The sequence below is a fragment of the Schistocerca nitens genome, chromosome 1 (assembly GCF_023898315.1).
Source record: "Schistocerca nitens isolate TAMUIC-IGC-003100 chromosome 1, iqSchNite1.1, whole genome shotgun sequence".
Lineage (NCBI taxonomy): Eukaryota > Metazoa > Arthropoda > Insecta > Orthoptera > Acrididae > Schistocerca > Schistocerca nitens.
This window is the reverse complement of record NC_064614.1, coordinates 516,472,758-516,498,501: the sequence shown is the minus strand read 5'-3', so window position 1 is coordinate 516,498,501 and position 25,744 is coordinate 516,472,758. Positions and strand designations below refer to the sequence as shown.

General features: G+C 39.9%; 1 protein-coding gene across 2 annotated transcripts in view; it reads right to left on the bottom strand.

Annotated features, from left to right (window-relative positions):
• The window catches only part of LOC126253260 (methyltransferase-like protein 17, mitochondrial), a 108,942-nt gene that overhangs the window by 52,174 nt on the left and 31,024 nt on the right, over positions 1-25,744 (bottom strand). For both annotated transcript variants that reach the window (XM_049954479.1, XM_049954470.1), the window contains 3 exons: positions 11,961-12,231; positions 9,535-9,697; positions 6,037-6,180 (listed from right to left, as the gene is read on the bottom strand). In XM_049954479.1, coding sequence (XP_049810436.1) covers positions 6,037-6,180; positions 9,535-9,697; positions 11,961-12,231 — 578 coding nt within the window. The remainder of the gene's footprint in view (positions 1-6,036; positions 6,181-9,534; positions 9,698-11,960; positions 12,232-25,744) is intronic.

Below are 25,744 nucleotides of genomic sequence, written 5' to 3'. Positions count from 1 at the left end.
GAATACCTCGGGCCTATTCTTACCCCTGGACCCGCAGGGGGTGCAGTAGGAGAAATTGCTGCACCTCTTCGGCCTAGTCGAGCTGTAATGCTACTGACACAGCAGAAAGACAGAAGCCACTGTGGCAATGGTGACCTGACTGCTGCATGACCAGTCCCTGCATTGCGGCTCTGTTGTAGCTTACTTGATGGAAACAGTGCTTCTTCAAAATTGGTAACAGGCCAAGATGGTATAAATGCTGCCTGTTTTAGCCAGTCAGTATCAGTTATCACCTGCAGTCAGCTACCGGAAGTACGAGGGGCATTTGAAAAGTCCGTGCAAAAATAAAAACTACTAACGTGTTTAGGGTAAACCTTTTTTATTTCTTGACATACTCTCCTTTTAGACTTATACACTTAGTCCAACACTGTTCTAATTTGTTGATCCCTTCTGAATAATAGCAATTGTCCAACTCTGCAAAATAACTATTAGTTGCTGCAATCACCTCCTCGTTTGAATAAAATCTTTGTCCCGCCAGCCATTTCTTCAAATTGGGGAACAAACAGTAGTCCGAGGGAGCCAAGTCTGGAGAATAGTGGGGATGTGAAACAAGTTGGAATCCTATTTCCATTAATTTTGCTACAACAACTGCTGAGGTGTGTGCTGGTGCATTGTTGTGATGAAAAAGAACTGTTTGCGGTCCAATAGCCGGCGATTTTCTTGCAGCTCGGTTTTCAAACGGTCCAATAAAGATGAATAATATTCACCTGTAATAGTTTTACCCTTTTCCAGATAGTCAATGAGAATTATCCCTTGTGAATCCCAAAAGACAGTCGCCATAACCTTTCTGGCCGAAGGAATGATCTTCGCCTTTTTTTGTGCAGATTCTCCCTTGGTAACCCATTCTTTAGATTGTAGTTTGGTCTCAGGAGTATAGTAATGTATCCATGTTTCATCCGCAGTGACGAAACAACTCTTAAAAGTCCTGCAGATTCTTCCTGAACAGCTTCAAACTATCCTTGCAACACTTCACACGATTCTGTTTTTGGTCAAGCATGAGCAATCGCGGAACCCATCTTGCGGACAGCTTTCTCATGTCCAAATGTTTATGCAAAATATTCTGTACCCGTTCATTCAAGATGCCCACAGCACTAGCAATCTGATGCACCGTAACTCTTCTGTCATCCATCACCATATCATGGATTTTATCAATGATTTCTGGAGTCGCAACCTTCCACAGGGCGTCCAGAACGTTCAGCATCACTTGTATCCATATGGCCACTCCACAAAATTTTGGAAGCACTTATAAACTGTTATAATCAAAGGTACAGAATCACCGTAATATTTATCAAGCTTTTATTTAGTCTCCTGAGGCGTTTTGCCTTTCATAAAGAAATGTTTAATCACCACACAAAATTCTTTTTCGTCCATTTTTTGACAATTGCTCGACTTCCTTGATTCACACGAATTCTAAACACAAAGAAATAGACCAATATGGCTGAAACTTGGTGTGCGCTCTTTCCAAAGATGCTACTAACTAAACATGACTGCAATACGTGCTGGTGGTGACATCTCTCGGACTTTGCATGGACTTTTCAAATGCCCCTCGTACTCCACATCGGTTAATGTCCTGAAATTGCTCATCTAGCTGCCACTGCTAGACACTTGTCTTCACTAAGTTGCAGCACTGCCTCCTGGCCTAAGTTCAGGAGCCACTGGGAGCTGAACTGGTGTCTTCCAGGCGAAAGGCCAACTGCCGGCTTAATTCCATCGACTGCTTGGAGGTTCCTAAGTTCACGCCAGACCTGACTAGCTGCCTTGAGCAGACATACTCTACCACTACCCATTTGCCTCATGTGGGCATACTCTATTGCTGCTGCAGCTTATAATTTGAAAACCTATAACACAGACGTGTACCATAATAGGTGGTGTCTGGTAGAAAAAATGTCTTCAGCATTTGAAGTGGTCAAATTGAATTTGGGGATGAATGGAGATTGGTTGGTTGGTTTTGGAAGAGGAGACCAGACAGCGAGGTCATCGGTCTCATAGGATTAGCGAAGGACGGGGAAGGAAGTCGGCCGTGCCCTTTCAAAGGAACCATCCCGGCATTTGCCTGGAGTGATTTAGGGAAATCACGATGAATGGAGAATCCATACTGAATTTTGTGAAGAAGATATGGAAGTGGATACAAAAAGCTAACATCAAGGTCCTTGAGCAACAAGAAAAAATGCAACAATGTAATGTTAAATTACCAGAATACTGTGTAAGTCAATGGGTAATGCTGACAAGCTCGTACACCCCAAAGAATAAAACAGAGAGATTCATCACCTGGTACCAGTGTCTGTACCAGATTATCAAAATGACACTTGCCAGTAAATGTCAAACTGCAGTTGCCTACATATAAGATTATTGTGCATGTGGGGCACTTTTGTCCTTTCAAAGGCTTCAATGACACTGGTGTGGTAGCATTCCCTAATGTGGGGAGAAGGAGCAAGAAGAAGAGTGGGCAACCAGCATTTATACAAACCTCACACACATCACCATGTACATTAAGGCCATGAGAGTAGGAGTAGTATGCTAAGATGTTTTATCTTCATGAGTATTTACAGTACTGCAGTAAAGAGAAATGTCAGATGACAGGAGGTACAGTTTTTATTATTTTGTGAAGGGTTTTATTAACCTACAACGTTTTAAATTTTTTTAATGAAATTTGCTTGTGTAAATGTGTCTGTGTGTTTTCTTTTCTGAAAAAGGCTTTGGGAAAAATCTAAATGTATAACAATCTTTCCTTTGCCTTTCTACAAATCAACACGTCATCTTTACAGTGAGCAGCAATCTATCCTTTTCATATAATTGTTGATACTCCATAATTACATTAGTATTGAATCCATATCAATAATACTCAACACCACATGTCACATAGACATGTGATGCTGTAACGTTTTTTAATGAGTATTCAGTCCTATTGTAATTAAGTAATATGACATCTGGTTTTTACACAAACTAAAAGAATCTAAATGGTTCAAATGGTTCTGAGCACTATGAGACTTAATTGCTGTGGTCATCAGTCCCCTAGAACTTAGAACTACTTAAACCTAACTAACCTAAGGACATCTACACATCCATGCCCGAGGCAGGATTCTAAAAGAATCTAATAATTACACTATGTATTACATGGCATCATGCATGTGTTTGAAAATTACTTATGATCAAAAGTAGCTAATGGAAAAATTTAAATAAAGAATATTTACATTACAGCCTACAATGGACCATGTTTTCTTTTATAAAAAACAATCTTGTTCTTTGACAGTCACATCTATGAAATACGTACACATAACATTTCAGAGCAATATGTAATGAAACAAGCTTACAAGATCGGTTGTATGGAAGGCAAATGATCAACTTTGGTTTATTGGTGGAATTCTAGGAAACTGTAGCTCATCTATTAAGGAGATAATGTGTAGAACACTTATGTCAGCCATTCTTGAGCATTGCTCTTGTGTTCTGGATCCACAACAAATTGGATGAACACAGAAGTACTAGGGAAATGCTGCAGGAACTGAAATTGGAATCCCTGGGGAAGACAATGTTCTTTTCATGAAACATTACTGACAAAATTTAGAGAACCAGCATTTGCAATACACTGCAGCATGATTTTACTGCCAACAACGAACATTGTGCAGAAGTACTGGAAAGACAAGATAAGGGACACTGGTGCTTTTACAGAGTAATAGATGGTCATTTTTCCCTTACTACATTTGTGAGCAGAACAGGAAAGGGAATTATCAGCAGTGGTGTAAGACACCCACCACCACGCACTGTTTGGTGGCTTGTGGAATGTATGTAGATGTAGAATTATAATGATGTTATACATACTTGACCAAAAGTACCGAGCACCCTAGGTAACTTTGAGATTTGTGAAAAATAATAAAATTACATAAATAGAAACAATTTGTTCAAGTTTATAATGTTTACTAGTAACACAAAGCCAAATGGCCTTGCCGCAGTTAAGCGCTGTTGGGCTGGGCGGGCCCTTATTACAGCAGAAATTCTTTTTGGTTGAGAGCACACTAGCTTTTCACAATCTTCGGCTCTTGTGGCATTCCACTCAAGATACAGGCAGTCTTTTAATTCTTCTTTTGAGTTAATTGTATGCCGCCTAACTTTGCATTTCAATAAACCCCTAAATGCTTTATGGAGTTCAGGTCTGGTGATTGGGCAGGCCTGTCCAGAAGCTCAATGCTATTTTCCTACAGCCATGTCACTGTGTGGTCAGATATAAGGCAGGTTGCATTATCGCACTGGAATTTAATGCCGTCCATGTTTGTATCACAAAAGAGTTGTAAAAGAGGGCAGTAAAGCAGACTCTAGGACATCTATATACTTTGTGGGATCCATGTGGCCTTCACTTATGACCATTTGTCTCACTCATGCAGCCCATCGTGGTACTCCCTACACCGTGTTTACAGTAGGTACCACACACTCTGGGTTATATTCCTCGCTCATCTGGTGACAGACGGAGATCACACCAGGTGGCCCAAAAATCTGAAATGTGAATAAATATTGTAGAGAATTCATTCATGTGTTTTTAAATTAATGCCTTTTGTTTTCTATCCAAATTGGTATGTGTTGTTACAGCATCAAGTTGACAAACCTACCTGAATGTATGCATCCTCAGACCACATGATATTTGACCAATCTTGTTCGGTGAACATTTAGTGTTTTAGAGACCACTCATACTGTGCCTTTCTATTCTTGTCAGAGAGCCATGACTTCTTCCTGACTTTACAGCCTTTTAGACCAACTTCTTGAAGTAATCTACGAGCAGTGTGAGCAGATATCGTTTTGTTAAAACTTTTAGACGACTCAGCACCGAAGTCTAACGAGGATTTGTTCCTATTTTTTAATGACTCTCTCACTATCATTCAGTCCTCACAGTTTGTTTTGATCCACTTGCACCCAGTTCTTGGCCTATTAACATGCGACTCATTCATGGCAAAACGCTCAATAGCATATTGTACAGATTGGTGTGAACATTTCACAGTTTTCGAAATCTCTACCTGTGATTTCCCTTGCTCATGCAAGTGCTTTATCTGCACCAATTTTTCTAAACTAAGTACGTTTCTTTTAGGCATAATCCAGCAGTATCACTGATGTCACAAATCTAAACAGAAAAGAGCACCAGATTAGTGATATGTGTTCACAACGGGTGAATGTAGCAAACTGATTAGTACACAGAAAATCACTCAAATGACAAATTTTAGTGCACCAGATGTTTTATTGTTGGTTTTGAGGTGGATCATTGTTTTTGTCCTTTTTGATCCCAACAAACTAATTTTCAAAGCAATGAGTTTAATTACAGTTACATACATTGCACATGTGCAAAATATCTAGGGCGCTCAATACTTTTGGCTGTGTACCTGTATGAGCAACTAACTTATGTATCAACTGTCTACCTATATATCATGAGGTATTTGATAAGAAAAAAAAATGGCAAGATGGAAAACTGAAGTGTTTCACTTTATTCCTTAACAATTCACATCAGAGTCAAATACAATGGAATATATTGTGCACATAAAATAAGATGAAGAAACAGACATTACACAGGACAATGACAAAGGTCGAAAACTGATAGTTCAAGAAATTATCTTCACCATTGCTAGTAACCTGCCTATAGCAATTTTGTAGTTGATTCACCAGAGGGCAGACAACAATAGTAAAAAGCAATAAAATACTATAACAGTATCTGATGACTCTTCCACAAGGAAAACAAAAACAATGAACAGCAGTCCCATCAATTATGTGATCATTAGAGACAGAGCACAAGTCTGGTTTGGGAAAATATGGGGAAGGAAATCAGCCATGTCCTTTTCAGAGGAACGATGTTGGCATGCATCTTAAATGATTCCAGTAAATCATGGAAAACCTAAATCTGGATGACGATTTGAACTGCTGTCCTCCCACATATGAGCTCAGAGTCTTCCTTCTGCACCACCTGACTCACATTTACAGAACAGTGGCATTGTGGACATGTAATGGAACAAAATTATCACTTACCTGAAAGCCAGCATTTGTCCCTTGTTCCACAAATACAATGTACCTTAGTGCCTTGCTCCACAGATTACGGACTGTTTCCAACCTTACTTCTGTTGAAGGCAACTCCAGTAAAGAGTAGGCACTGATAACAATATCAAATTTTATCTGTGAAAAGGGAAAATCTATAGAAAAAAATGAAACACAGAATGCTTAACAAAGTACTCATAAAAATAAAAATATCTTATTAGAAGGGACTGAAAAATGGAAAAAAAAATTATGGAACTGTCTGGAAGTTTGTGGTGGTGGTTGTGGTGTTGGTGGTGGTAGTGGTGGTGGCAATAATAAAATGAAATGATTATTTTCATTACATATGATACAAGAGTTATGTGTGATGATAAACATGTCACAGATGATTATCACTTTTATGGATGAATCAATATTGACATACACAAGAACTAGCAAATATCTATCCTGTACATATGCATCACAGTAGGTGCAAGTTCCTGGATTAACTATTACACTAACAGCAGATTACAAGTGATAGTCTGTATCTCTCAAATAACCAGGACACTCTGACTGAATATCTACAGTTTCCATGTAATCTATTGTCTATGTGCTCTGAGAATGGCTTTTACACAACACAATGGTCTCCTTCCAAGTTTGAAAAGCTTAATCCAAAACACTCATAAGCAAATGAACTAGAGGTAGGTGTGGTGTTGGAGATGGACAGCTCCTGTTGCAAAATGAATGAAATGGTTTGGCATGTCAAGTGACTAGGAAGCTGTCAGATGATGTACCACTCATCATTCTTTTTTTTTATGATCTAAGAAGGTTGACTAGACTGAAAAGCTATGGTAAAATGTTGCTACACACTGATGGCAAAGTACAAGTACATCAAAAACCATATCACGTGGCTAATCCTGCTTGGTAACAAAGTACCATTAAGGCTTATAGTGAGGTTAATCTTGTATGGATAATGTTTACACAAGATGGAATGGAGCCCCTGACATGTTTTTGTTACCACAAACTGAGTATGGTCATGGGAACCATCTGTCTGATAACATACAACTGTTTGTTCACTTGTGGAGACCTCCACCTTCAGCAGAAAGTGCACCACTCAGTTGCATCTCAATTGTGTCAGATAGGTTTCAGCAACACATGACGGACATTTGAATATTTGTTCAAGACCCCGTCATACCAATTTCCCTGAGCTGGGGATAGCGATTACGGCATCAGGGATCTGGATGGATCCCCAACAACTTTGATATTTCATATTGTCCATGCCATGATCTACCACTGCTAACATTACAAAAGAAAGGGCTGCTACATGCCACTAGGTATGTCTACCTCTCTTTCCACAAGAATACATCCAATTATAAGAGTGTAGAGGCACTATAAAGGTATTATCACAAAAAGCTACCTATACTGCCACATTACTGTTAGAAAGGAGCATATCAATATAACTGCCAGGCACAACTGAAAGTTATTCACTGAACAAAATTGGACTTCAAAAATAGGAAAACAATAAGAGATGAAAAAGATCCTATCTGCCCACCAACAATGTATTATGCATCTTCTTTCCAAGTTCTTTTTTTTTTTTTTTTTTTTTTTTTAAATTCTTTAATAGCTGATGGTGTACAAAGAGATTAACACTACCATCTCATAAAAAGTATTCTGTTAACTGCAAACAACTGCCATCACATACAACACTGGGTGCTATTTTCACTCATCACACTCTTCCACTGTTTGTCTACTGGCACTATTTTGAATTATATGTCCTGATGGTAAATACTCAACAATCAACTTAGATTAGCAATACATTATCTGATTACACAAACTGTCTCCTATTTAAAACAATGGAACCCATTTAGACTAACAAAACAGTACACATCTGCAACAATTATTACATGTACCTGCAATGACAGTCTTCACTGAAAAGTGATAGAGTGGATAAGTCAATACCACATAAAAGAGCTATTCACATACATACAGACTCAATATCGCTAGTGGATTTCAAGGTGAGCAAAGCAAAGCATTTAACTGAACACCACATGATATTCAGTCCACCTCTGCTGTTCAGTTCTCAGCATTTCTGGCTGCTATGTGGAAGACACAGCTTCAGTTCACAGTACTGCCAGGGATATTTCCTTGGTGAGAGGACTGGAACAGGGTGCACTCACAGCCTTGTGATGCCAACTGTGGGGCTACTTGAGTGAGAAGCAACAGTTCCAAGACAAATAAAGCCAACAACAGGCAGGAGAGTGGAATGATGATCCCATGTTCCTCTGAACCACATACAATGATGACTGCCAGAGGATGACACAGTGGTCGATCAGTCCCGGTTGGCCCATCAGGGCCAGAACAAATAGTTTTGCTTTGCTTTACTTTGCTTACCTTAGCATCCGCAAACAATGTTCAGCCTGCATACACTGAAATGACAAAAGTCACGTGTTAGCGATATGCAAATATATGGTAGTATTGTGTACACAATGTATAAAAGGACAGTGTATTGTCGGAGCTGCCCTTTGTAATCTTTGACTGGAAATGGTTATTAAACTTCCTGGCAAATTAAAACTGTGTGTTGGACCGAGACTCAAACTCCGGACATTTGCCTTTTGCGGGCAAGTGCTCCACCATCTGAGCTACCCAAGTACGACTCACGACCCATCCTCGCAGCTTCAATACTGCCAGTACCTCGTCTGACAGAACTGAAGCTGTGAGGACAGGTTGTGAGTCGTGCTTGGATAGCTCAGATGGTAGAGCACTTGCCCACAAAAGGCAAATGTCCAGAGTTCGAGTCTCGGTCCGGCACACAGTTTTAATTTGCCAGGAAGTTTCATATCAGCACACACTCCGTTGCAGAGTGAAAATCTCATTCTGGGAATTGTTATGTTTGACTACTTGGAGAGCATTGGCAGCACTTCAGGAACTTTCTGTTTCCAAACAATAATGGAATGTTTATAGATGACAATATTCCATGTCACTGGGTCACAACTGTTCATAACCGATTTGAACGACATTCTGGACAATTTGAGGAAATGATTTGGCCAGCCAGATCGCCCAACATTACTCCTTTTGGACATTTATGGGATGTAATCGAGAGGTCAGTTCGTGCACAGAATCAAGTGCTGGCAACACTTGCACAATTGTGAATGACTATAGAAGCAGCATGGATCAATATTTCTGCAGGGGCTTCCAATGACTCGCTGAGTCCATGCCATGCCGAGTTGCTGCATCATATCACGCAAAAGGAGGTCTGACATGATATTAGGAGGTATTCCATGACTTTTTTGTCACATCAGTTTACATGCAGTACCTCACCTTCACACATAAACATACACACACACACACACACACACACATCTGCACTAGATCATTTAACTGTGGCACTTATTTATATAGCTCTCATTTTCTTGCAAACATTAATTACAATACCTATGAAAATCCTTCATACTCTATAATTTCTTTACACAAAAGATGGTTTAAATATTAGAAAAAATATATAAATCTTCTCCTTACTGTGTGTGAGGCTGGCAGAAACTGTCGATAAAAGATTCCTTTTGGAAGATCTTTGTTAGCATTTCCATCTCTCACAATAAGACTTGAAATTTCATTCATATCACGGGAGGAATCCACACAAAAATATTCCTTCATGGTCTCTCTCCAGACTGAATTAACAGCCCTAAAATTAAAAATTCTATCAATAAAATTTGTTACATGGTTTTCTATGTTAATACTGTAATTAGAATCTATGTCAGAAATAACAACAGGTATATACACAATATTTTCAAGATTCTCCATCAGAAATTCTAGCTTGTTCATAAAACCAGTTCTGATATTTACAACAGCATGACCTTCCTGACACTGGTTTGCAAAACTAAAGGATGAAAGTAACTTTTGCATAATGTGTCACTGCCAACTAACACAGCTCATGAAACTTGGGCCATATGTAGAAAGAACTGCTACAGTATAGTACAGAAGGTAAATGAAAGAAATAGACAAAGAGAAGAACAGGAATGACACTTTTATTCAGAGACAATAATTACACTGAAATCACGGCGACTCATGATGGTCTCCTGGATATTGCAAAAGGCAGGATGTATTTATGGCTAGGGTGAGTGATCGCCACAGATGGCAATGTGTGCACTGCATTGTGTTCCCATGCTGGCCAAAATGATGGTAAGGAGCTCTCATGGGAGGGTGTTCCGTCCCCCATCAGTATGGTCGCTACTGGCAAATGGTCACTGGTGCATGCAAAAATGCTGTAAGATGTCTCCATGATGCATCCAACATGACATGCACAGAGACCCTCCTCTGTATGGATGTCACAGAGACAGTGGCCGCAGCATTGGGAGATGACAGTGTGAATCCATTTTGGGGACGAGCAAACCTTTGCGCCCAGACAGCCACCCCGGCCCGGAAACAGGATGACGGCTACACAGGTTGGCGTACCTGGCCAGGCCACAAGAGATGCAGTGTAACACTTATATCGATTAGGAATAGGTTATTTTAAGTAACTGCATATCTGCAATTTATGAAGTGTGCATTCTGTGTTGTTTGAACTCCTTGATGTATGGCAAGAAAATTAGAGTTTCGTAATGTATATATGAAAAAAGTAAAAGAATATGTTGAAATTTTAAATTATTATAATATGAATATGTTTATGAAAGAAGTATGTTTGTTAAAAGCTGGTTGATGCTTAAGGCAGTTGTATTTGTAACATGTAAATGCTATAGGAAAATCCATCTGCAATGAAAGTAGCATGACGAGATGTAAAAGGTGGGTTTGGCAGTAAAACTGAGCGGCTCCTTTGTGTGAACAGCACGCAGTGTGTGGCTAGCCTTAGCATGGTACACCTCGATGGTGCTAAGAGAGGCAACTGAAATCTTCATTAGAAGGGATTTGCCTTGGATGTGGATCTGGCTATTATTTGGTATTCATGGAATAATGGAATGGCTCTAACATGCTGAAAATCTGACACCAAGAAGTTCAGCTGCTTTCTTACATTGACAGAACTCAACCTGAGCAACAATGACATGCATCCATTTACAGTAATATTTTTAAAACAGGTCGCACATGTTATCAAAAGAGAGTGAAGATGGATTCTGCAGGGGGGCCAGTTGGCAAAGAAGTTGATACACACAAGCTGATAATCAATATAAGAAGAAATCACAGCATAAGGTGATATCAGTAAATCCAAATGCATGAGAATGCTTCCACAACCATTTTCCATAGGCTTCCAATTCTTCAACAGGCTCATTGTAAGCTGGAAACAGTGGCAGATACATGACCAGAGTAGTGACAGGCAAAACACGAGTTGCAAGGGACAATGTGGCAGGTGACACAGGTTAAGATGGATCCGAACTGGCCAAATCAGAGGCAGGCATTTGCAATACCTGGGTTTCATTGTGTTGCACTGTCACGAGCACCTCCTGCTGTGGACTGAGATGCCGCAACATCACAGTACGAACCCCTTGCTGATCAACCAGCTGGCATAAAAGCTCATCAGTAATCAGACAAACGCAACAGATGACTGAAAACCGCATGGAGAACAATCCCACACTAGTCATCACTTGCGTTGTAACTTGGACAACACACAATATGCCCAAGATTATTAGTACAATTTTATTAGACTGTAGCATGTAAACCAACCAACATAACATAAAGTGAACACAGTAAGATAAGGCAAATATATGCAGGCAGTAATAACGTGATTGAGCATGAGCACAGCATGGCAGGGTTTAAACAGGCACTCGCCCATGGTGGGCTCTATCTTAAGTTCACAGTATTGCCTTTTTGCAGCACATTCTTGCGGATGACAACACACTGCTAATGGCACGGCTTTGAAGTGTGGACAAATTACTTCATTTTCCCAGATAATTCATACTGATAATTAAATGAAATATGCAACTATCATATTTATAAACTGGAATTATAGTACTTACCAAATGGCTGTCCCAACACCAGATCCAAAATCTAATAGTGACTTTGGTTGGAATTCAGGAACTCTTTTAGATATCTCTTTCATTATTCTGAACAAAACAGCATATTCCGCAGCTGACCTTCCAATCAAGTACACAAGTGATTTTGTTTTATCATACTCTATGGACTGCCACTTATATAAATGTTGTTTCAGTACTTTTTGAACCAGTCCCTTGTACTTTTCTCTGAAGAATTCCTTTTCTTCAACACCAAATAGAGGGTTTTCAATGCCATCTGTCCAAAAAATTCAATATTTATATTAAATTCTAATGCTAAAAATACAATGAGGACCAACATAATAAAATGTAATAATGTAAATTGTAGTAAATTTGGCTGTAACATGCTGTGGCGGACATAGAAATTCAGACACTCAGAATCAGAGCTGCTGCTTCAGTAGCTGAGAAAACCTCAAAATATGGCCAACCAGAATATAAGTGGCAAATTAGTGACTCTTAAAAACAGGCAACAAATGAGAGTGACCTGTTTTGCACGTATTGTCAAGTATTCTGATTTTTGTTTTCTTAGTACCTCTCATCTACAAATTCTCCACATGTTTTCGTCTTAAGCAGTTGTGAAGGGGATGGCGTGTATCCATTTCAAAGTAGTCACCCTGCTATTCACCATAACATATGCTTGGTCGGACAGGAATTTGAACCTCCTTAAACAAGACTATAGCCACAATGCCTTAACTACTGAGTTACCTTACACAGTAAATCTATCTATTATTCATGGCATGTTTCCTTGGATTTTTGGCTCCCATACATACTAGTAACACCATCTATAAAAACAGAGATAAGGTATCCTTTAAGAAAGTAGCCTACAATAGAATACTTGCCCAATTTTCTGAGCAGAACTTGTCAACCACGTCTAAGTTTGGTTTCTGTAAAGTTGTCTTTACAGATGAGGCCACATCTTGTCTCACAAATGAAACCCTGACAGAGCTCAGAGCTAAAACAGAAAAATTATCATTTTTGTATTTACTGTGATGAAAGGGGCCACATGTACATGAGTTGTGCTTGTGTGAATATATGTGGATTTTCTACTTTTGGAGGTGTACTTTGTCCAAGTGTGGAAATATTTCTAGCATTTTTCTCATTGTATATGTATCTCCTCTAAGTGGCGAGTAGCAATCTATCCTTTCCATATTATGGTTGTATGGCCACAACCATTAAAAACAGGATTGTTAACGCTACATGCTTAAATTAGAGGCATAATTATTTGTGAGGCTACTGGCTTACAATTTAAGAGAAATGATTAACTTCTAACTACGTTACCTGTATTTGGGTAATCAGAGGTTTTGAACGGAAAAAAAATTGTTTGTCAGTTTGGTCTGTGCATTGAGAATATAATCTGATATGTTTTGATATAAATTTGTATTTGTCTGGTAACTGTATATGTCTGTATTGGTAAAATGGAGTACATGAAGGTTCTCTACTATGTTTTGTAGATTTTTTGTATTGAGCAAGATGTGAAACAAAACTGGATTTATTTCTGTTCTTGAGACAGTACACCTATATGTTTTAAAATCTTTTTGTAAAAGTTCTACCAGTGTAGCCAATACAGAATATTAGGCATGAATTAGAAATAAGTTTGTACTCACTAGATATTTGGTATTCCTGAGTGGTATTTTGGAGGCTGTTGTTTGTTTTGTGTATTATCATTGGCTTGAAAACTTATTCTTTCATCAAATGTTAAGAAAAATTTTGGCAGTTCGGTAAGAGATTTCCCCATGTTGGTCTATTTTTGGAATCCAACACAGCAGCAATTCTGCAAAGGCGTGGATTCAGCATGCCCTTGGTAAGTTTCTGGATATATATGGTACCAGATGTTTATATGCAGGTCTACAGTTACATTTACATCTACATACATACTCCACAAGCCATTGTATGGTGTGTGGCAGTGGGTACCTTATATCACTAGTAGTCATTTCCTTTCCTCTTCCACTCAACATACAGAATGAGGGAAACAAAACTGCTTATATGCCTTCACACAAGCACAAATTGCTTTTATTTATTTTCATGGTCCTTCTGTAAAATGTATATTGGTGGCAGTAGAATTATTCAATAGCCAGCTCTTTAAATTTTCTCCAAAGTGTTCGGCAAAAGACTGTAGACTTCCCTCCAGGAAACCCCATTTGAGTTCACGAAGCATCTCTGTAATACTTGTGCATTGTCTGAACCTACTGGTAACAAATCTAGCAGCCCATCTCACAATTGCTTCGATGTCTTCCTTTAACCCAACCTGGTGCAGACCCCAAACAGTCCCCATTACAGATGAACCACAGTCCTAAAATTGTCCCATTAAACCGAAGTTGACTTTTCGCCTTCCATACCACATCCTAACACGCTTGATTCATTTCATATCACTTTCTAACATTTGCCCAGACATGTAAATGATGTGACTGTGTCAAGCAGGACACTACTAATTCTGTATCTGAATATTATAGGTTTGTTTTTTTCTACTCGCACTGACTTACATTTTTCTACATTTAGAGCTAGCTGCCAGCCATCACCAACTAGAAATTTTGTCCAAGTCATCTTGTATCCACCTACAGTCCCTCACATTTGTCATCCCCCATACACCATAGCAATGTCAGCAAGCAAGCAGAGATTGCTGGCTACCCTGCCTACCAGGCCATTTACATATACAGAAAATAACAGCATTCCAAACACACCTCACTGGAGCACTCCTGTCAATACCCTTATCTCTGATGAACACCTACTGTCAGGGATAATATATTGGATTCTATTACTTAAGAAGTCTTCAAGCCACTCACGTATCTAGGAACCCATACCATATACTTGTACCTTCATTAACAGTCTGCATTGGGGCACTGTGTCAAATGCTTTCCAGAAATCTAGTAATATGGAGTACGTCATGAAATTCCTGTAAATTATCAGCTGGTGGTTTGTAGGCACTAAGCTGGCACCCAATAGAATCCCAGATGTGATTAATTAGGTGCAGTTAAGGCAAATTTGGTGGCCAAAACACCAATGAGAGCTCACTATTGTGTCCCTCAAACCACTGTAACACAGTTCTGCCTTTATGACATGAATTGTTATCCTGCTGGAAGATATCACGACTGTCAGTGAAGACATCAAGCATGAAGGCATGTTGATAGTCTGTAATAATATTCAAGTACATCACAGCAGTCATACCACAGGGTTCATGGAAGCCCAGATGAATATTCCCCAAAGCATAATACCAACCCACTGTTCTGTGACTGAGCATGGTCCATTCGTCTGAATGTTGGCATGACCATCAACCTGATGTAATAAGAAATGAGGCTCATCCAACCAGGAACTGTGATTCACCTAATGATGCAACATGATTCCATTGATCCACAGCCCAATCTCAACACTGCTTATATGCAGTGATCATCTGCTGCAGAGACCTATTTTCAACTATGCACACTGGGCAGTGTGCTCTGAATGAGTTGCGCCTGGACCAGCACTATACTCTTCACAGATCACCATCTATCAGGTTTTACAAAATGGGCAAGACTCCGATCTCCATCTTCTGTGTTAAGGCGTGCATGTCCAACACATCACTGCCTACCCATGGTCGCACCATCCTTTCAGCACTTTGCATAGATGCTCGTGACACTAGCATGTGAACAACCAACCAGCTTCACTGTTCCTGAGATTCTAGTTGCCAGGTCATAGCAATCTGCTTTTAGTCAAAAATCTACTCACCAAGAGGCAGCAGAAGAACACATGTATAAAACAAAGGTTTTACTTATGTAAGCTTTTGGAGCCAGTGGCTCCTTCTTTCAGAAGAGAGGTGAAGGGAAATGAACAGGAGAGCTTTAGGTAAAGGAGTAGAGTTAGAAAAAGTATCCATGAAGCCCAGATCAGGAGAGACTTGCCAGACAGGATGAGAAGGAATGACAGATCGGTGTAGACTCCACCAGATGATATTTGGAAACCAGCAAACTTAAAGGTGGAAGACAGGGTAATATGCAAGACAGATATTACTGCTTAAACATCGTGCATGAGTTAATAAGTGTGAAAACCTAAATGCATTATATGTAACAGAGGTGGGAGAACGACAGTGAAAAATAGACAGGTCAGAAAATGAAAGATGTAGAAAACTTAAATGGAGTGAAGAAAGTAGTTACCATGAAGAAATGCCGAGATAGAAGAAATTAATGTAAATTAAGGCCAGGTGGGGTGAGAACCGAGGACATGTTGTAGCGTTAGTTCCCACCTGTGGAGTTCCGAGAAACTGGTGTCTGGAGGAATAAACCAGAGGGTGCATGTTGAAACAGGCATGGAGGTCACAACCATCATGTTGTAGAGCATGTTTTGCAACAGTATATTGTGTGCTGCCAGTATACACACTCTGCCTATGCCCATCAATTGTAACTGACAATTTGCTGGTAGTCATGCTAATGTAAAAGGCCACACAGTGTTTATATAACAGCTGATATATGACATGTCTCATTTCACAGGTGGCTCTCACTTTGATAGTATATGTTTTCGCCATTTACAGGGCTGGTATAGGTGATGGTACGAGGGTGCCTAGAGTAAATCTTGCAATGGGGACAATCACAGGGGTAGGAGCCATAGGAAAGGGAGATGGGTGCAGAAGGACCATAGGGTCTGACAAGGATGTTGTGGGGATTGGGAGGGTGATGAAAAGCTATTCTAGTTGTGGTGGGCAAAATCCCAGACAGAGTGGATCTCATTTCAGGGCATATTTTTAGGAAGTCATGGCCTTGTGAAAGTACCTTATTAATAAATTTAAGATGAGTACAATACTGAGTGACAAGTGATGTGTTCTGAAGTTGTTTTTTGGAAGGATCAGTAGTACTAGGACTGGATGTGATGGCTCAGGAAATCTGCTTTTGAACTAGCCTAGTGGGGTAATGATGTCCAGTGAAGGCTGTGGTGGGAATGGTGGCGTGTCACTGTAAAGAGTCTGCATCCAAACAAATATATTTGCCTCGAATGCCAAGGCTGTATGGGAGGGAACGTTTGACATGGAAAGGATGGCAACTCTCAAAATGTCAGTACTGTTGTGTGTTAGTAGGTATGATGTGGACAAGAGTGTAGCTGGCCTTCTGTGAGGATGAAATTAAAATCACAGAAAGTGGCATGGGATTCAGAATAGGACCATGTGAAGTGTAACTGGGAGAAGGTATTCAGAGATTCCAGGAATCTTAACAGGTCATCCTCACCATGAGTCCATATGGTAATGATGTCATCAATGTATCTGAACCAGGCCATGGGCTGAAGGCTTATGGATCCCAGGAAAGCCCCCACTAAGTGAGCCATGAAAAGGTTGGCATAGGAGGGAGCCATCCTGGTTCCCATGGCCGTACCCCTGATCTTTTTGTTTGTCTGCCCCTCTTAGGTGGAGTAGTTGTTAGTAAGTATAAAGTTGATTAAGGTGAGCAGGAAGTATGCCATAGATTTGGAAACAGGTGGGCACTGACTGTGGAAATGTTCAGCAGCAGACACACCATGTACGTGGGGATGTTGGTATAGAGGGAGGTGGCATCAATGTTGAAAAGAAAAGTGTGTGCTGGGTGTGGGATGGGCAAGGATTTCAGACGATCTAGGAAATAGTTGGTGTTTTTAATATAGGAGGGAACTCTTTGTACTGTGGGTTGCAGGTGCTGATTAACTAAGGCAAAGAGATGTTCTATGGGTACTCTGAAGCCAGCAACTACAGGCCGCCCAGGATGATTGAGTTTGTGGATCTTAGGAAGAAGGTAAAAGGTGGGGATTCATTGTTTGGGTGAGGTAAGAAGTTCTACGGATTGAGGTGTCAGTAGTTTGAATCACAGGGATGGGATCTTGATGGCAGATGCTGTATGTAGAGGTGTCAGACAGCTGGCGTAGATCTTCACAATATACTCCTGTCAGTCATGTACCACAGTAGTAGATTCTTTGTCTGTTGTGAGAATAATGTTGGAGTCATCAGCTTTTCACGAACGGAGAGCCTGAAGTTCTGCAGAAGACATGTTGTAGGGACCTGAGGAAGAATTGTGAAGTGTTGTTGAATGTGAGGAATCCTTAGAAGACTTGTAAAAAATGATTTTGAGGTAGTGGTGGTGGATCAAGTTGGGATTGTGGTCAGAACTATTCAAGGTAGGATTCAATGTCAAACCCCCTTTTTTTTACATGTGTTCTCCTGTCACTGTTTGATGATTATATGTTTTATCTGTCCAATTACATTATCTTATGCAAAATTGATTATTTTCACTGTGTTTAGTTGAAGTTGCTTGTATCAGTGGATGTTCCCAGTTTCAGCCTGTATCAATGCTAGAATGATTCCCCATTCATAGCTGCTCAGCTTATATACTTTTTTTTATCATGTCACATGACCGCAACACTACCAGATGCCATTCGATCTTGTGGTGGGAAGTGGTTGTTGTTGTTGTTTTTTGGGGGAGGATACCAGACAGCGAGGTCATCAGTCTCATTGTATTAGGGCAGGATGGGAAAGGAAGTCGGCCATGCCCTTTCAGAGGAACCATCCCGGTATTTACCTGGAGTGATTTAGAGAAATCACGGAAAACCTAAATCAGGATGGCCGGACATGGGATTGGATATTTCAGATCAGTGTAAGTCACTGCATGAGATTGATTTTATGATTACTTCCTTTTTCTTCTTCTTTTTCTTAACACTCATGCTGGAACATTAAGCAAGTTATTAACTGTTGATATGGAGAATGCCACTTTATGTTCATATGGCTGGCAAAATTAGTTATGTGTGGTAGTATCGGTAATTGCTTCACAATAATCAGAAAATTATGCTTCTATTTTCTGCTTGGGGTTTTTAATGCTACAGAGTGTGAAAGGGTACAGATTTTTGTCAGAAAATTTCTCAATAAATATTTATGGTGTGAACATTTCTGTACCTGGACCTTTTCTAAATGAACAAGCATTCGTATGTACAGGAGCAAGCAAGTATAAAAAAGATTAATAGTAAATGTGTTTCCATTCAATTTTATTATATATGTGATACTTTTTCATTAGAATGAATGTCATGTTTTGCATCTTTTTGTTCTAACTCAGGTTCTCCTTGTGCATCACACATTGGTCATGACTTCTAATGGCCCCTTTTGCAACAAATATCAGCTTTTGATAGTCTACCACCAAACAGGTTTCCTTGGATGCTAACGACAACAATACATTTAAAGAGTATCATCTAAAATAATAACTGGTTGTCTTAGAACAATCACGAACAATTGTGATCTGGTGACATGGCACACTGTCATCCATTAAAATTGCATCGTTGGTTTGGAACATGAAGTGCATGAATGGCTGCAAATGCTCTCCAAGTAGCTGAACATAACCACTTTCAGTCAATGACCGGTGCAGCTGGACCAGAGGAACCAGTACATTTCTTTAAGCACAGCCCACACCATTATCGAGGCACCGCCATCTTGCACAGTGCCTTGTTGACAACTTGGGTCAGCAGCCTACTGGGGTCTGCACCACACTTGAATACTACCATCAGCTCTTACCAACTGAAATCGGGACTCATTGACCAGAATACAGTTTCCCAGTTGTCTAGGGTCCAAACAATATGGTCATATCCCTAGGAGAGGTGCTGCAGGTGATGTCATGCTGTTAGCAAAGACACTCGTGTTGATTGTCTTCTGCTATAGCCCATTATCATCAATTTCTGGAACACTTTCCCAATGGATACATTTGTTGTACATCCAACATTGATTTCTGTGGCGATTTCATGAAGTGTTGCTTGTCTGTTAGCACTGACAACTCTAGACAGACATCTTTTTCACAGCCATTAGTGAAGGTTGTCAGGTACTAAGTTGTCTGTCGTGAGAGGGAATCCCTGAAATGTGGTATTCTCAGTACACTCTGGACACTGTGGATCCCATAATATTGAATTTCCTAATTATTTCTGAAATAGAATGTCCCATGCACCAACATCCAACAACCATTCTGTGTTCAAAGTCTGTTAATTCCCATCATGCAGCCACATGTCAGAAACCTTTTTTGCCTGAATCAACTGAGTATAAATGACAGCTCCACCAATTCACTGCCCTTTTATACCTTGTGTATGCAATACTACCACCATCTGTTCAGTGTATCACACCATATAAATAAAAGTTATTGACTAAATAAATTTCTGGGATATTAAACAACATAATTACACCTACATTACATTACATTTGGCATGAGAATATTTTAATATACTGCAAGTGAATTTTTGCCAGACGTGTGGTCTTAAAGAAGAGGAAAGATGGAGAAGTAGAAACTACATTAATTCCCTTACGCATTATTTGGTGGGAATTTAAAATCAAGTAACACCTTTCAAATGGTTGCATTCTGGCGTTCCATGTTCAAATGAATGTTGTGCTGTAACTCAACGAGTTTTTATTGTGGCTCTCTCTCTCCTATGCCGTTCCATTAAGAGAATGAGAGCATTTTTTCCAAAGGCATCCCATAAGACAATAAACCAAAGTCAATATTATAATTACTTTAGTTCAACATGTTAGTGCTCAAGAGAGTATATTCTGGATGTAACAACCAAAGATGTTTTTTCTACCCTTTTCTGACACCAAGACCATATCCACAGACCAGCATGATGCTATACGAAGGAAGGAAGGAAGAAAGGAAGGAAGGAAGGAAGGTCTGGGTTTTTGTGTCCTATTGAAGACAAGGTCATTAGAGATTGAAAACAAGTTCATATTGAGCAAGAAGTGGGAGGGAAATGATTCATGTGTTTTGCAATGGACCCAGCCTAGCATCCACCTTAAGTGATTTAAGAAAACCATAGAAAACATAAATCTGGATGGTCAGATGGGGATTTGAACCACTGTCTTCCTGAAAGTGAGTCCAAAATCTTCCCACTGCAGCACATCACTTGGTGGTGCTTTAAGAATAGTTACACAAACCTTTGACATACTTTATCCAAAGATGAGACTGAAATGGATAAAAACTACTCACAAAAATAAACTACTTTTCCACTAAATGTGTGGAGTTATTTGCAGGTATTAATAATTTTATACTGGTAGTTTTGTCGGGATTAGCACAATTTGAGGTAATTGACCTTTGCTTGATGTGAACAAAATCAGTCTGGAGGTTTCATGGAACAAAACTCTTTATTTCAGTAACAGTGTCTGCCAAACAGATTGAACAAGTGGTTAATCTCTAAGTTGGTATGAATCCAAACATTTAACTCACAGGTGAAACAATCTGAATGTGCACATAACCCAGGAAGAGGTAAAACAGAAAAAAATGGTCACTTACACTGTATCCCTGAGAAATTGGTACACAACAATACATAATAATATGGAATAAACAAAGTCATATAAAAATTCACAAGCCAAGGAATAAACAATACAAAAGAATATAGAACATATTATGAAAAATAGCACCCCTGGTGGTTGGCGAAGAAGATGTTTGACAGCTGCAACTAATTTGTTAACACAGATCACACACATACAAAACTGCACCATTGAACACTATAAGATTGCCAGTTGACGCAAACTTCTTAGCAGATGCTACATCAGCCCTCGCAACGGAAGCACAGCGTCATCACGTAACTGGGCCAGGAAATGTACATGGTGACCGGAATGAGTCGTGCGCTCTTCGTCAGTGTCGGCTGGTTGTTGGTCTTGCGGTAGGAACTGTATCGCCTGTACTGAAGGTTGCTGTAGTCTCAGTGCTGTGGCCAGCAGCTCTTCTTTGAACAAGTATGTAGGTTTGACGCAGTTAATGGCAACAGTCATTGACTTGCCGTTTACCACAATGTCTAAGGTCTGTGTGCTTTGTTGCAGGACATGGGCCAGTGATTGGTGGTTGCAGCGGTGGATTAATACCGTCCGTTCAAAGCATCACGTACATGCAGCTTCCCAAATCATAGAGCACATAAGTTGTTGGAGCACTGTCTCGGGATGTGGTCTCTTGACCGTTGAAGGATTCCATCTGATTCTGAGTTGGTAGCTGCAGTGAGCTGGTCTCGACCAAGTCCCTTGGAAGGCGCAGTGGTTCACTGTAGACTAATTCCACATCTCAGGAGTCCAAATCTTGGTTATACATCATTCTTAGATCCAGGAGAACAGTCTTTCAACCATGCCATTACTAGTGGGGTGGTAGGTAATAGTGTTACGATATACATACCTGCAGAAACTAGCCAACTGGTCAAACAATTCCGATTCGAGATGCCTGCTTCGATCAAAGTTACATGGAGTGGGCAGCCAAACCTAGCTGGCCCACCTGACGTGAAGGCAGAGGCTAAGATTACTGTGGTGGTGATGTCCACAGGTGTTGCCTCCGGACAGTGCGAGATTCAGTTGATTGTTGTAAGAAGATATTACCGGCTGTTCAAGGAGGACTATTGTCCCACAACATCAAGATGTACATCAGCGAAACAAGAGGTTGCGTCTGGAAAGTTACCCACTAGCCTGTGCACCTCCTGGGGACACCACCTTACAGTAGGCACCTTCAGTGCTGAGTGGGAGGGTTTGTGCACTTCATTGAAGTAGAGAGCTGTGTCAGTGGTAGCATAGTTACTGCAGGGTCACCCAAGGTGGACTAGTCTCGATTGAGGAGCCAGACAAAGTCTGTCCCACAACATAGGGCAAGCAGGGCTCTAGAGGCATAGCGAAGCCAGTTTCCATAGAGCAAACCTATTACAAATACTGATCCTCTAGGTAGGGGGTTTGTTGTGGGGCTAACAACACCATGCTGTAAAAAAACAATATCGTGTAAATTCAACAGAAGCTTCAGAAACTGGATGGAAAACATGTATCACGACCCCTACAAAGGAAACAGATAAAGGATACGAGAAAATCATCATGGAATGTAAGGACAATGCTTCAGCCTGGAAAAATGAAAGAAATAGCCAATTAAATTTTAAAATTTAAGTACGGTGTCATTGGGCTACAGGAAATAAGATGACAAGGAAATGGGCAGATAGATAAACCTGAGTACTCATTGGTACACAGTGGACCAGATGAAAGAACAGGCCAATTTGGAATGTGGTTTATAATAATTAGTGAAGTTAAGAAAAGCCTATTAGAATTTGAATCCATAAATGAAAGGATATGCAGACATAGACTAAGAAGGAAATTTAGGAACACATCAATAGTAAATGCACATGAACCAACAGAGTAAAAAGAGGACATAATAAAATAACATTTCTACAAAGACTTGGAAAAGTATGCTGTGCAGTGCCTAAATATGACCTGATGCAAGTAACAGGAGATTTTAATGAAAAAATAGGGAGGAATGAACATCAATATGGAGCTTCTGGAAAGTATGCACTACATGAAGAAAATGTAATAATGTGACTATTAAAAGTACCTGCTTCTCACTCAAGAGAATCCATCTGGGTACCTTGAAGTCTGCAGTCAATGGAGTAGTCAATCAGACTGGCCATATTTTAGGAACTGCACACCACTCCACATCAATTATAGATGCACGGAGCTGCGGAGGACCAAACAGTAACTTAGATCACTTTGTGATAAAATCAGTTTTGGGAAAGAAACTGTCATTAACAAATGGCAACAGAACACAAAAGAAGATGAACTGGAACAGTGACAAACTGAAAATCCCTGATGAAGTAAAACTAAGCAGAAAGTTGAGCAATGAAGATACTGCAGTAGGAGTAGACAAAAGGTGCAACAGGATTGAAAAAGCCATTAAAGATGTTGCAAAAGAAATAACTGGCATAGGAAGGAACAAAGGAACACAGATATGGTTTGACAAAGATTGCAGGCCAGGAATAGAGAAAAAGAACAGGAAAAGCATAAAAGTGCCACAGAGAGAAATCAGAAGTAATGTGGAACAATATAGAGAATTCAGGAAAAGAGATAACAGACCATGCAAAAGAAAGAAAAGAGAGTGGACTAAGACGAAATTTCAAGAACTAGAATAGTTAATGGAACAGGGTGAAATAAGAAAGTTCTACCATGCTGTAGGCAAAATAAAGAGCAGATTCCAGCCAAAAACAATGGCATGCCCCAGTTAAGATGGGAAAATGAGGAGGGAGGAAAAACAGATATTGGGAGGAAGGGCAGAGTATTTCAAAAATACACTGAATGCCAGCTTAGAAGATGAAGAGACAGCTGCACAAGAGGAAAGATTGGAGCTGGAAGTAGACAATGATGCCAATAAGGAAAGAATGCCAACATCACAAGAGTCTCCCAGGCTGTGCACAAGACAAAAAAAAACAATCAAGCCCCTGGGGAAGACAGCATCATCCTTGAATTAATAAAAACTGGTGGAGAGGCTGTAATAAAAGGAACGGCACATAAAAATATCTGATATATGGGAAACAGAACCTATACCAGATAATTGGAAAACTGGAATAACAGTCCCCATTTATAAGGGGATAGAACAGCTTGTGAAAACTATAGAGGTATAACACTCCTAAGCACAGATTATAAGATCTTCAGAAACATACAGAAGTGCGCAGAAGACATACTACTGGAATATCAGTGTGGCTTTCAACCAGACAGAGGAACAACTGATCAAATATTTGTGATAAGACAAAACATGGAAGAGTTCTATGAATACAATATAGATCTGCATTTCCTATTCATCGACTTATGGAACATAGGCTGTTCCTGCAATAAATGATGTATTCACCTCCAAATAGTAACATCCCATCAAAATCTCCATTTTGTTAAAAGTGTCACTTAGGTGGTTTCTGAAATAAACGATTCAATTGCAAAGTCAGTCATTAAAACATGTAGGTTACTTCCCATTGACCTAGAATCATGAAAATTGGCTAGAAGCAAGATTTCACAGACAACCAAAGGGAAAAAATCCGAAAATGCTTAATTTATAACTACATCACAAAAAAATATTTGATTGTCATTTGTTATTCGAATGTCTACCTTTCTGTCTGCCTGTTAAGATCCCTTTTTCTTTGAAACGGGTACACAAATTAAGCTGAAATTTATGTCATATACTAAGATCTATGGTCCCTTGGTGGTGTAAAAAACTTAAGCTTCAAAGTCAATGCAAACAAAAGATGTGACCATTTGTAACAAATTCACTGCTGGAACAAAAATATTCAAAATATTAGGACACCCTTTTAGAGGTTTCTAATTCACTTAAGATTTCTGTTGCAACAGAGCACAAGGTGCACATGAAATGATTACATTTACAGATCAATAGCACGAGTGGTTCTTAGGTACCAGGTATCAACCCATGCTGAAGCACACTTGTTAGTACGCGGTGTAGCCTACAAGACAGCCAATTCAGATGGTGACTCTGCCATCCAGTTGATCATACAGATCGCAAAAACTGTCCTGGGATATGCTATGCCACACCTGCTCAACCTGTTCACATAGTTCTGTACCAGTCATTGGCTGATGAGTGCACGAGTCACTTCTCTCACCGTATCCCACACTTGATCGATTGCAGGCAAGTCTGGAGATCATGGTGGGCAACGAAGTTGCTGCACATCTTGCAGAGCACACTGAGTTTCACGGGGTGTGCGGGTGAACATTATCCTCTTGAAATAACACAGTGCCATTTTGTTTCATGAATGGCAAAAGAATAGGTCCAACAGCATTCTGCATGTACCCAGTGTTGATTAGCATCCCGTCCGGAGACAACACAGGTGAACACGAGTTGTAGCTTATACACCCCAGATCATTAGGCGTGGGGTGTGGCCAGTATATTTTAGACAAATGCACTCTATGAGACAGCATTCACTAAGTTTACACTGAACATGCAAATGACAATCACTTGCATGCATCCAGAGCCTGCTTTCATCACTGAAGACCACAGCTTGCCATTTCACCTTCC